This window comes from Ovis canadensis, chromosome 18 (genome assembly GCF_042477335.2).
Source record: "Ovis canadensis isolate MfBH-ARS-UI-01 breed Bighorn chromosome 18, ARS-UI_OviCan_v2, whole genome shotgun sequence".
NCBI lineage: Eukaryota > Metazoa > Chordata > Mammalia > Artiodactyla > Bovidae > Ovis > Ovis canadensis.
The window spans coordinates 14,420,861-14,433,207 of record NC_091262.1 but is presented as its reverse complement, the minus strand read 5'-3'; the positions used below and the strand labels follow the sequence as shown (position 1 = coordinate 14,433,207).

General features: G+C 49.7%; 1 protein-coding gene, 2 non-coding genes and 1 pseudogene across 11 annotated transcripts in view; all 4 read right to left on the bottom strand.

The window, feature by feature from the left end:
- LOC138423313 (uncharacterized) overlaps nucleotides 1–12,347 on the bottom strand; it is a 107,605-nt gene that overhangs the window by 44,396 nt on the left and 50,862 nt on the right. For 8 of the 9 annotated variants that reach the window (XM_069559098.1, XM_069559095.1, XM_069559103.1 and 5 more), the window contains 2 exons: nucleotides 11,004–11,154; nucleotides 8,232–8,381 (listed from right to left, as the gene is read on the bottom strand). In XM_069559098.1, coding sequence (XP_069415199.1) covers nucleotides 8,232–8,381; nucleotides 11,004–11,134 — 281 coding nt within the window. In that variant the 5' untranslated portion in view covers nucleotides 11,135–11,154. Of the gene's footprint in view, nucleotides 1–8,231; nucleotides 8,382–10,567; nucleotides 10,655–11,003; nucleotides 11,155–12,347 lie in introns of those variants that run through there. The other variant, XM_069559104.1, reaches the window with a different exon arrangement.
- On the bottom strand, nucleotides 5,387–5,474 carry LOC138423982 (small nucleolar RNA SNORD116; annotated as a pseudogene).
- Nucleotides 7,897–7,988, bottom strand: LOC138423972 (small nucleolar RNA SNORD116). Its single transcript, XR_011250550.1, has one exon. It is a non-coding gene; the product is annotated as a small nucleolar RNA SNORD116 (small nucleolar RNA).
- On the bottom strand, nucleotides 10,677–10,768 carry LOC138423971 (small nucleolar RNA SNORD116). Its single transcript, XR_011250549.1, has one exon. It is a non-coding gene; the product is annotated as a small nucleolar RNA SNORD116 (small nucleolar RNA).

Below are 12,347 nucleotides of genomic sequence, written 5' to 3'. Positions count from 1 at the left end.
CTTAGCAGCAGCAGCAGACTTTAAATCCAGCCACCTTACTGCCAGATCCCCCTACTTCCCCTTTGGATCACCAATGCATGCAAATCATAGACGAGTTATACTCTTCTCACCTGGACCTATCAGAGACACCTTTTTCTGACCCAGAGGAAAAATGGTACACAGATGGCAATAGTTTTGTAGAAAAGGGAGAGAGGAAGGTAGGATATGCTGTAGTGAGCCTAGAGGAAACTAAGGAAAGTGGGTCTCTTCCCCCAGACACCTCAGCCCAGAAAGCTGAATTTTTTGCCCTGATGTGAGCTTTGGAATTAGGAGAAGGAAAGAGGATTAATGTGTATATGGACTGTAAGTATGCTTTCCTCATCCTGCATGCCCATGCAGCAATTTGGAAGAAAGAGGGATGCTCAGTGCTTGAAGCTCTCCAATTAAACACAAAGAGCTCATTCTCAGGCTCCTAGAGGCAAACTTCCTGCAAAATTAGCTATCATCCACTGTAAAGATCACCAAAAGGAGCAAGAAGAGGAGGCCCAGGGAAATAGAAAAGCTGACCAGGAAGCTAAACAAGCTGCTAGGGAAACTACCCCTGTCACTGCTATCTGCCCCCTTTTCCCCAAGGAAACCCTGACTCCAGATTATACCCCAGAGGAACATTCCTGATATGCTGAGTGGGGCTGGGAGATTGGGTCACATGGGTGGTTTCAGACTGATCAGGCCCAAGTAATACTCTCTGACTCTCAGGTTTGGAAAATTATTAACTCCTTACATAAAAGTACCCATTTTGGAAGAGATAATCTGGAAATCTTGCTCAAGCCTATCCTCTACCATCCCAGTTGGCTAAGGTTGTTAGACAGGTCACACAGAATTGTGATACCTGTCTAAGAAATAATCAAAAAACCAGACCCTTGCCACCTCCTCTAACTAAACGTGTCCAACATCGGGGATCATACCCAGGAGAGGACTGGCAGGTGCATTTTACAGCCATGCCAAAGACCCAAGGGTTTTCTTATTTGCTAGTCTTTATTGACACATTCACAGGATGGATTGAAGTGTTCCTTACTAAGACACAGAGAGCCACAGAAGTCTGTAAAGCTCTGCTGAAGGAGACAGTACCTAGGTTTGGGTTGCCTTGATCACTTCAGAGTGACAATGGGCCCTCATTTACAGCCACGATATCTCAGAACCTGGCCGCATGCTTAGGCATAAAATACCGCCTCCACTCATCTTGGAGGCCTCAGGCTTCGGGAAAGGTAGAGAGAGCCAACCAGACTCTTTAAAGGGCTCTGGCCAAGCTATGTCAAGAAACACATAAGTGGATCCATATGCTACCCATAGCCCTCATGAGGGTACAGACAGCCCCCAAACGGCAGCTATTATTAAGCCCTTATGAAATTATGTCCATTCTTAACTTCTGATTTGTTTTTTGATGAGGATACCAATACTCTCTTAAAACATATAATTGACCTGGGACGGTTTCAACAAGAACTCCAATGATACAGAGAACAGATCCTCCCTAGACCACAGGAAAACTTGAAAAATCCCCAGGTAGAGCCGGGGGACCAAGGATTAGTAAAGACCTGGCAAAAAAAAAGGGAGTCCAAGCCAGCTGTCTGAGAAATGGACAGGACCGTATCAGGTTGTCCTAGTAACTTCAACTGCTGTGAAAGTGAAGGGTCTATCTGCCTGGGTCCACAATTCTAGAATAAAACCCTATGGCCTACAGGAGGGGGAGACGGGGATTGAGACTCCAAAACCAGAGGACAACTATTGCTGTGAACCTGTTGAAGATCTCAGACTCTTGTTCAGGCGGAACCCCATCAACTCTCCCTCAGGTAAGTAAAAATGCATCATATGGTGTTCTACCTCTTCTAATCATGCCTCCCTGTATGGCTATTAATCTCTCTCTAAACGAGGCATATATGCTTGCAAACCACACTACTTCTTGACTCATCCTAACCAGCCCCTGCTGGATCAGCATTAATGGCAGGAGCTGGGGGTATGTCCAACCTATCCCAGGCTATCAATGGCCTACCCTTCCAGCTGAGCTACATGCTGTTACCCAGAGCACCCCATCTGGTCATAGTATGGCCTTTTGGGAAAAAGGGGAAAAAAAGTCATGCCTTGGTATCAGCAACAACTGTCTACATTTACCCCCTCAATAACATCTGTAATCCCACCTGAGCCCTTATTTTCTCTCTTGACTAACATTCCGCAAGTGACTTTCCCTATCTGTCTAAAAAGCAACTCCCTGACAGGGATGTCAGTGGGAAATCTAGGCAACTTATAATGTGCGGTGACTTTCACCGTTGAAACTAACGAGAAAAACTGGGACCTAGAAATTTCACTAGGGTATTACGATTTAGCCCAAAGTCTGGGAACTAGAGGTTCTGGCAGAACTGACACAGTATACCTATCCCTGAACATGAGGCTCTCCTCGGATGCTATTAACCAGTCTCGAAAATCCATGTTCTGTTCTGGACGACCAAAGAACCATACCTGTTCATCCTGGTTTCTAAATCAGGCAGGCAGCTCTGACCCCTGTTATTCCCTTGTAGGGGTACCCAACCCTGAAAACCTAACCCTATGGTGGGAGCCTAAACGAAATACTCTCTACCTTGAGGACAAAACCCAGGATGTCTCACAACACTTGAATACCTTCCTAAATGCCCTCACTGTTGCCGGTTTTGCAGCAAGTGGAGTGACAGTCTCCTCCCAGCTACTAAAAGACTGCCCCTGTTCCATTATGCCATGTTCCAGTTGTAAGGCAGATGGAAATCCTGTTCCTCTTTGGCAAACCCATTTTGCTGCCCAGCTTAAACCCAGTCATGGAGTCTATTTCATATGTGGGGATAAAGCTTATTTATCCCTACCACCTTTTCGGTCAGGAACTTGCTCCCTAGGGTATGTTATACCCCACACAGATCTGGCCTGGAGTAATACCTCCTTGCCTTTACCAGTATATACCAACCAGAGGATACGTCATGCAGTAATACTTACCCCTTTTTTTCCTAGCCCTAGGACTGACCACTGGTTTGACAGGAGCTGCCATGGGGGGAACTTCTTTACATAAATTTCAACAGCTTTCTACCGGACACTGCTGTATCCATAGAAAAAATGGCAAGGACCCTCCAACACCTACAATCCCAGTCAGACTCCCTAGCCACAATGGTCCTATAAAATCATCGGGCCCTAGATTTACTGACTGCTGGATAGGGGGGCACTTGTCTCTATCTAAAGGAAGAATGCTGTTTTTATTACAACCAGTCTGGCAGGTCCAGACAGATATCAAGGGGCTTTTGAACAGGCCACAAAGATCTGGGATTTGAGTTCAACAAGTGTATGGAGTTCTCTTTCTTTCCCTTCTTGGCTCCTACCATTCATGGGTCCAGTGATAACTATCTTATTATGCCTCCTATTTGGCACCTGTATACTCCAACTACTTACAAAGCTTATTTCCAGCAGACTCCAGCAGTTCCAAGCCAAATTGATGTTACTACAGGGTGGAAGCTGTTTTCAGATGTGGAATACCCCAACTTACATCGGGTAGACAGAGACTTCTGCTCTGCTAGGCAGGCCTATGCCCATGCACAGCAGAAAGAAGTTACAGAAGAAAGAGACCTCCGCCCCAATTCCCAAGAAGTATCTTGAGTATGAAGTCTCTCATGGGGGAGTTTTTAGGGGAAGCACAGTAATTGAAACAGCTCACCCTGGCCAGGCACCATAGTAACCATCTGCATGAGTTGTTTTATGACAGGAAATCCTGATAAGGAATACAGAACTAATAAGCCACCACCAACCAGAAGAGTTTGGGAAAGGTCCGTCCACTTCCCAGAATCCCTCTCGCTAGCATCCATCTTGGCTGAGCGATGCATGTGCCACCAGGAAAGACTGAATTAGAATGATCGGCCAAAGACCACCCAGAAACTAATCCCATCACCATAAAACCTGAGACTGGGAGCCACGCAGCAGAGCAGTTCTCCTGGGTTCCTTTACCCTACTTCTCTCCACCCAGGTGCCCTTTCCCAATAAAATCTCTTGCTTTGTCAGCACATGTGTCTCCTCGGACAATTCATTTCCAAGCGTTAGACAAGAGCCCAGTTTTGGGCCCTGGAAGGGGTCCCTCTTCCTGCAACAACATCACTACAGTGGCCCCGGAGACAACACAAGACCCAGGTGATCCATGACCATCCTGACAGCACAAGCCATGCCATGACAGAATCCAGAAACAGCTGCAGCTGCTGAACCCACGATGATGTCTCTGGCTTGAGGCTAGGAATGCAAGAGACCACAGTGTTGCTGCACCAGCAGGCCACAAAACGAAAAGACCCCTGTGCCAGAAAGCCTCTCCTGTCCTTAAGACAGCACCCGCTTATGTGGGCAACTGACTCCTCTGTTTTTACTGGGTCCAGCCCACTAAATTCCAGGGAGAACTCCTAAACTTGTGAAAGGATACATGGGCTAGATATAGAAATAACATCTGGATGTCCCAAGGCACACCTTATGCCATGCACACAGGGAGAACATGGAGAGATGGACAGAAAACATCCCCTTTGCCTCCTAATTGGCCACCAGGACAAGACAGGACACAATACCAACCTCTTGTGGATCTGGAGTTCCGCCACAAAGGAAACCGACTATGGGAGAGGAAAACTGCTGGATGGTCCATACATCTGCCACTGTTGTCCTTCCTAATACTCCAAATGCACCTGAAGGAAACCAAAGCGTCCATGAAACCTGACTGCAAAACTTATCCATCCACCTGCTTACTCACCCATGGGTTCAACCACCATTCTGGGCATATTTCCTGCTGTCCAAGCTTTCCTCACTTCCTGCCATCCACCCGCATCAGAGAAATATGCTGGACCTTCTCATCAACATAGGATTCTGATTTCCTTGGAAAGGCACTAAGGCACCTTCCAGATTCAGCCTCCCAACACCAGTGCACACTCACACACAAAACAAAAGAAATAATACAAGAAGGGTCCATCAGCTTGCCCAAACTCCTGGACACTATGCTCATTTGCTTCTTCAAATATCAGGAGAAAACTACGTAGCATGAGGCCACAACTCCTGTTCTGAATCTGAACAAAAACAATTTGTTTTCTGAATGAACTCAATGTTAGCCGAGAGGCCCACAAATGGCTTTCACTTTCTCTGCCATGGCACTTTCACCCACAGCAAAAGACAACAGCTCTGACTAGTCTCGTGCAACCAGAGACAACACATGGTCTCTAGCCATCCCCTGAGGATGGGAGATGCAGGCCCTTTTCCCCATGTCTCACCTACACACCACAAGGTTGTCACTCTCAGCTTCCCTGCTGTTGCTGCTGATGCCCCAGGGAGCAAAGGCAAGGTGACCCTGGCCATTCCATCCCTCTGGGAGCCACATGCTGGATCTTAGTTCCAAAGAGAACATGAAAAGGATTGATAACTCACTTTGTCAGATTTTCAAGGCTGTCTTTGGGAATCATCATCTATCTAAGTGCATGTGCTCAGATGTTGAATGAGCAAAGTCAGGACCTCCACCCCTGGAAGGCCAGCAATCTCAATCACATCAGCAGTTGTAACTGCACAGATCCCAGCCAAGAGGCAGGAACTACAGCTAAGCCTGTGGGCTGTGGGACCTTGCGTGCCCCAGGGAAAGTACAAAGGTGAAAAAGCAGACACCACAGCCAGAGCCTTATGGCCAAACCACCAGGTTTATGCGAAGATGGCCACTTACAGCCATTGGCGTTCCTCTTGTACTACCAAGGGCCGCGTGTCCAGTGGCCTGTGGCAGCTCGTAGGCCTCGACTTTCCAGGCTGGGAGTCATGGAATATGTGATGGGTCCCTGATGCCAATGGTCTTCCATCCTGGGCCACTCAATCTGGCTTGAGGCAAGGAAATACATGCAAGCATGAGGAAGAGAGACAGGCATACAGGCGAAAGAGGCAAGGCCCCCAGGAGCATTGCCCTCATACTTGCATCTACCATTCAATTGCTGCACCTCAATCTGGTATGTCAGAAGCCAAACATCAATGTGTTGGCATGTGGATTGCTTCAGATTCAAGGGGCCATCAGGACAAAGAGCAACAATCTGCCAACTCCCTGGTCTTGGGCCCTGCAATTTCTCTCCCCATGCCATCCCCACCAATACAACGTAAGGATGTCCTCCGTGAATCCCCAAGATGCCCTCAGGGGAATGGGGACCCCGTGGTCTAATAGCCACCTCTGTTCCAGAGAAACACACCCATGCTAGGCACCTGATCTCCTCACAAAGAGCATGCCAGTGTGGGAAAGGAAAAAAGTTTCTGAGGGTTTCCAAGAAAATAAGGCTTTTCTCCAACAGGGAGCCTATTGATGAAAAATGGCAGTTTAAGTCCCATGACAAAGGGGCCCCATTGGATACCTGCGCTCAGCCCAGCTGACACATGAGCATACTTGCTTCCTGGCTCAAAGCAATACCACAAGCTCTTCCTTGGACAACATGAAAAGTTATAGGCCATTGAACCATTTCAGAAAACAAAGATGCCAGGGCTCCACTAACAGCGACTAGGTCACTTTCTGTGCTGCCTTGCTCTTTGTAAGCCAGTAACACCACTGCTGTGAACCCAGACACAAGACAGGTTGTCCATGACCATGCTGACACCATCAGCCATAATATGACAGAACTCAGCCAACAGGCACGACAACTGGGCGCACATGACATCACAGGCCAGAGATCAAGCAAGCAGGAAAGCAATGCATTGCTGTACCAGCAGGTAACAAAACAAAATGAGCCCCATGCCAGACAGCCTCTCCTCCCCTTAATACTGCAGCTGCTCATGGGGACAGCCACTCCTGTGTTTTCACAGGGTTCTGCCCATGGATTGCCAGGAAGAGCTCCTTAATTCAGAAAAAAAATAGGAGAGATGAGTATAGATATGATGCTGGGAGGTCAGGAGGGACATCTTTATGCCATGCACATGGTGAGAACACGGCGAGGTGGACAGAAAATATCCCCTGTGCCTCATATTGGCCCCAGAAAAATACAAGACACAATGTCATGATGGCAAGAACTGAAGGCTCCAGACATCTGCTGCAAAGCAAAGTGACCATGGGAGGGACCAAGTGTTCAATTGTCCATGAACGTATGAATCTGCCACTGCAATCCTTCCCACACTCACTCCAACTGTATATGAAGGCAACCCAGACTTCAAGGAACCTGACTGACTCATCGATCCATCCATGCATCCATCCACCCATGGGTTCCACCACCATTCGAGGTGCCTTTCAAGATTTCTGAAAATTGCTCTCCCCTGGCATCCACCCAACTCAGGGCAATGTGCTAATCCTCCTTTGACACAGGATTTTCATCCACAGAAACACCCTAATGGAATTTCCAGGCTCAGCCTCCCAACACCAGCACCCATGCACACTGACCAAAGAAACAATCAGACGAGGGGCCCTCAGCTTGGCCCACCTCTTGGACACTCTGCCCATTGATCTTCTCTCAGTATTAGGAGAAAACTAGGTAGCAATCCATCCCCAGAAGAACATGACACAGAAGGCTGGCTGAGGCCATGACTTCTGCTCCGACCCTGAGTGAAAGCTCTGTGCTATCCGCCAGGGACCAGGCAGTGGGCACACGGAGGCCTGACACACTCAGTGGCAGCCCAGACTCTCTCAAATGGCTTCAGCTTCCTCTGCTACCCTCACTCTCATCCACACCAGGAGACAAAAGACCTGGATAGCTCATGCAGAGAGAGACAGTTCATGGTCCCTAGTCATAACCCGAGCATGGGAGATGCAGCCCCTTTCCCCTATGGCTCACCTTCACATCACAAGGCTCTCACCCTCAGCTTGCACACTGTGGCTGCTCACATCCCAGGGAGCAAATGAATGTGACCCTGGCCCTTTGATCCCTGTGGGAGCCACGTGCTGGACCTCAGTTCCGATGAGGAGACGGTAGGGGTGGCTCACTCATTTTGTTCAGATTTCCAAGGAATGCATTTGTGGGAGTCATCATCGATCCAAGCACGTGTGCTCTAGGTGCTGCGTGAGCAAAGTTGCCACCTCCATCCCAGGAAGGCCAGGGAGCTCAGTCATGTCAGCATTCAAGAGTGCACAGACTGCAGCCATGGGGCAGGAACTGCAGCCCAGCCTTGGGCTCTGGGACTTTGCATGCCCCAGGGAAACCCCAGAAGGTGAGGGCACAGATCCCATGCCCAATCCTTGGGGCCAAACTGCTAGGTTTCCTTGAAGAAGGGCTGCTTACCGCCATGGATGATCCACCTGTACATCGAAGGACCAATTGCCCAGAAGCCCCTGGGGGCTCACACGCCTCGTCTTGCCAGAACAGTTGTCATGGAATACGCAACGGGTTCTCTGTTGCAAACAGTCTTCCATCCTGGCATACTCAAGGCAACTGGTATGGGGTGAGAAAACACACACATGCATGAGGAAGAGCGATAGCCATACTGGGGAAAGAGGCAAGGCCTCCAGAAGTGCTGCCCTCATTCTTGCATCTACCATTCAATTGGTACACCTCGGTCTGGTGTGTCAGCCATCAAATATTCAGAGTCAAGGGGCCTGCAGGACAAAGACTGCCAATTTGCCAACTCCCTGGTCTTGGGCCCTGTAATTCTGCTCCTCATGCCGTTCTGGCTGACACAGCTTAAGGATATCCTCTGTGAACCCCTGAGACACCCTCAGGGAACTGGGGACTCTTGGCCTAACAGCCACTGCCCTTCCAGGGAAACACACCTGCTCTTGGCACATACTCAGCTCACAATGGACTGCCCAACACAGGGAAGGATAAAAGGTACTTGAGGACTTCCATGACAATAAGACCCTTCTCTGACAGGGAACACATCCACGAAAAATGTCTCTTTCAGCCCTGCAACAAAGGGGCCCTGATGGATATCTACGCTTAGCCCAGTTGACACACAAGCATGCTTTGCTTCCTGGCCAAAAACCTTGCTAGAAGGCCTTCCTTAGGCAACATGAAAAGATGCAGGCCATCGGAGACTTCCTGAAATGCAAAGATGCTGGGGCTCCACCCTTTACAGCAACTGGGTCACTTGCCATGCTACCTTGCTCTCTGTTAAGGCAGTAACATAACTGCTGTGAACCACACACAGCACAAGACCCAGGTTGTCCACGACCATTCTGACACCACCAGCAAGGTCATGACACAAACCAGTAAAGAGGCGAGATGACTGAACCCACGTGACATCTCTGGCCAGAGGCCAGGCATGCAGGAGAGCACAGCCTCACTGAACCAGCAGACTGCACAACAAAATGAGCCTCACACCAGATAGATTCCCCTGCCCTTCAAACCGCAGACGCTCACAGGAGCATCTGACTCCTGTTTCCATGGGGTCCTACCCCGAGTTTGGGGAAGAGCTACTAAATTTGTGCAAGGATAGGTGGGTTGGGTATAGAAATGACACTGGGATGTCCTGTGGCACAGCATCACTCCATGCACTCGGGGAGAATGTGGCAGGATGAAGAGAAAATATCCCCTCTACCTCATACTTGTCCTCCCTGATAGCTCAGTTGGTAAAGAATATCACTGCAATTTAGGAGACCGTCACTTGATTCCTGGGTTGGGAAGATCCACTGGAGAAGGGATAAGCTACCCACCACACTATTTCTGGGCTTCCAAGGTGGCTCAGATGGTAAAGAATCTGCTGGCAATATGGGAAACCTGGGTTTGATCCCTGTGTTGGGAAGATATCCTGGAGAAGAGAAAGGCTACCCACTCCAGTGTTCTGGCCTGGAGAATTCCATGGAATGGATAGTTCATACTTGGCCCCCAGGTCAGGACACGATACAACGCCATGTTGGGAACCACTACTGGCCCCGGAAGCCGGTCACAAAGGAAATCATTGATGGGAGAGGTCAACTGTTGGATGGTCCTTGAACCTATGAATCTGCCACTGTGATCCTTCCCCACACTTACTCCAACTGTGTATGAAGGCAACCCAGACTTCAGGAAATCTGACTGAATAGCTGGTCCATCCACCCACCCATCCATTAACAGGTTCCACCACCATTCAAGGTGTATTTCAAGATCTCCGAAAATTGCTCTCCCCTGGCATCCACCCAACTCAGGGCAATGTGCTAATCCTCCTTTGACACAGGATTTTCATCCACAGAAACACCCTAATGGAATTTCCAGGCTCAGCCTCCCAACACCAGCACCCATGCACACTGACCAAAGAAACAATCAGACGAGGGGCCCTCAGCTTGGCCCACCTCTTGGACACTCTGCCCATTGATCTTCTCTCAGTATTAGGAGAAAACTAGGTAGCAATCCATCCCCAGAAGAACATGACACAGAAGGCTGGCTGAGGCCATGACTTCTGCTCCGACCCTGAGTGAAAGCTCTGTGCTATCCGCCAGGGACCAGGCAGTGGGCACACGGAGGCCCGACAAACTCAGTGGCAGCCCAGACGCTCTCAAATGGCTTCAGCTTCCTCTGCTACCCTCACTCTCATCCACACCAGGAGACAAAAGACCTGGATAGCTCATACAGAGAGAGACAGTTCATGGTCCCTAGTCATAACCCGAGCATGGGAGATGCAGCCCCTTTCCCCTATGGCTCACCTTCACATCACAAGGCTCTCACCCTCAGCTTGCACACTGTGGCTGCTCACATCCCAGGGAGCAAATGAATGTGACCCTGGCCCTTTGATCCCTGTGGGAGCCACGTGCTGGACCTCAGTTCCGATGAGGAGACGGTAGGGGTGGCTCACTCATTTTGTTCAGATTTCCAAGGAATGCATTTGTGGGAGTCATCATCGATCCAAGCACGTGTGCTCTAGGTGCTGCGTGAGCAAAGTTGCCACCTCCATCCCAGGAAGGTCAGTGAGCTTGATCAGGTAAGCATTCAGGACTGTGCAGATTGCAGCCTTGGGGCAGCCAAGCTGCAGGCCCTGGGACTTTGCATGCCCCAGGGAAAGCCCAGAAAGTGAAGGTGTGAATCCCATGCCCAGATCCCTGGGGCCAAACCACTAGGTTTCCTCGAAGAAAGACTGCTTACCGCCATGGTTGTTCCATCTGTACACTCAAGGGCCACTTGTCCAGTTGCCTCTGGGGATTCGTGAGATTCATCTTGAGAGGCTGGCTATCATGGAATATGCGATGGGTAACCTGTTGCCAACAGTTTTCCATCTTGGGCCACTCAACCTGGCCTGGGGCGAGAAAACACATGCATGTGTGAGGAAGAGCACCAAGTACACGGGGGAAAGAGCCAAGGCCTCCGGGAGCACTGCCAATCATCCTGGCATCTACCACTCAATTGCTGCAAGAAGGTGTGCTGTGTAGGCAGCCAAACAGGGATGTGTTGGTGCACAGATACATTCAGAGTCAAGGGACCTACAGGACAAAGAATGCCAATCTGCCAACTGCCTGGTCTCAGGCCTGCAATTCCACTCCATGTACTGTCCCGGCAAACACAATCTAAGGATGTCCCCCAAGAACCCTGAGAACCCCTCAGGTGAATGGGGGCCCCTTCGCCACTGACATTCCAGGGAAACACACCCACTCTTGGCACCTGCTCTGCTCACAATAGACTCACCAGCACGGGAAAGGATAAAAGGTACCTGAGGGCCTCTATGACATTAAGCCCCTTCTTTGATATGGAGCATATCCATGAAAAATGGCTCTTTTGGCCCCATGACAAAAGGGCCCCAGTGGACTCAGCCCGGTTGACACATGAGTGCGCTTGCTTCCTGGTCAAAGCCATACTAGAAGCCCTTCCTTGAACAACACGAAGAGCTACAGGCCATTGGAGCCATTCCAAAGCACAAAGATGCTGGGGCTCCACCCTTTAGAGCAACTGGGTCACTTGTCATGCAACCTTGTTCTTTTTGAGCCAGTAACATCACTGCCATGAGCCCAGACACAATATGAAACTCAGGTCATCCACGACCATCCTGAAACACCAGTCATGACACCACAGAACCCAGCAAAGAGGCACAATGATTGAACCCACATGACGCCTCTGGCCACAGGTTCACAAGAGAGCACAGCCTTGCTGCTAAGCACAACACCAGAGAGCTTCTCCTGCCCTTAAAACTGTAGCCACTCATCTGACTCCCCTATTTCCACAGGGTCCCTGCCCCTTAATTTCTGGGAAGAGCTCCTAAACTTGGGCAGGGATAGGTGGGCTGGGTACAGAAATGACACTTGGATGTCCTGAGGCACAAATTCACTCCATGCACATGGGGAGAACATGGCAAGATGGACAGAAAACATCCCCTCTGCTTCATATAACCCCCAGGCCAGGACAAGATAAGACACCACCTGGGGAACCACTCATGGCTCTGGAGGTCTGCAGCAAAGGAAACCAATCACAGCAGAGGCCAACTGTTCAATGGTCCAT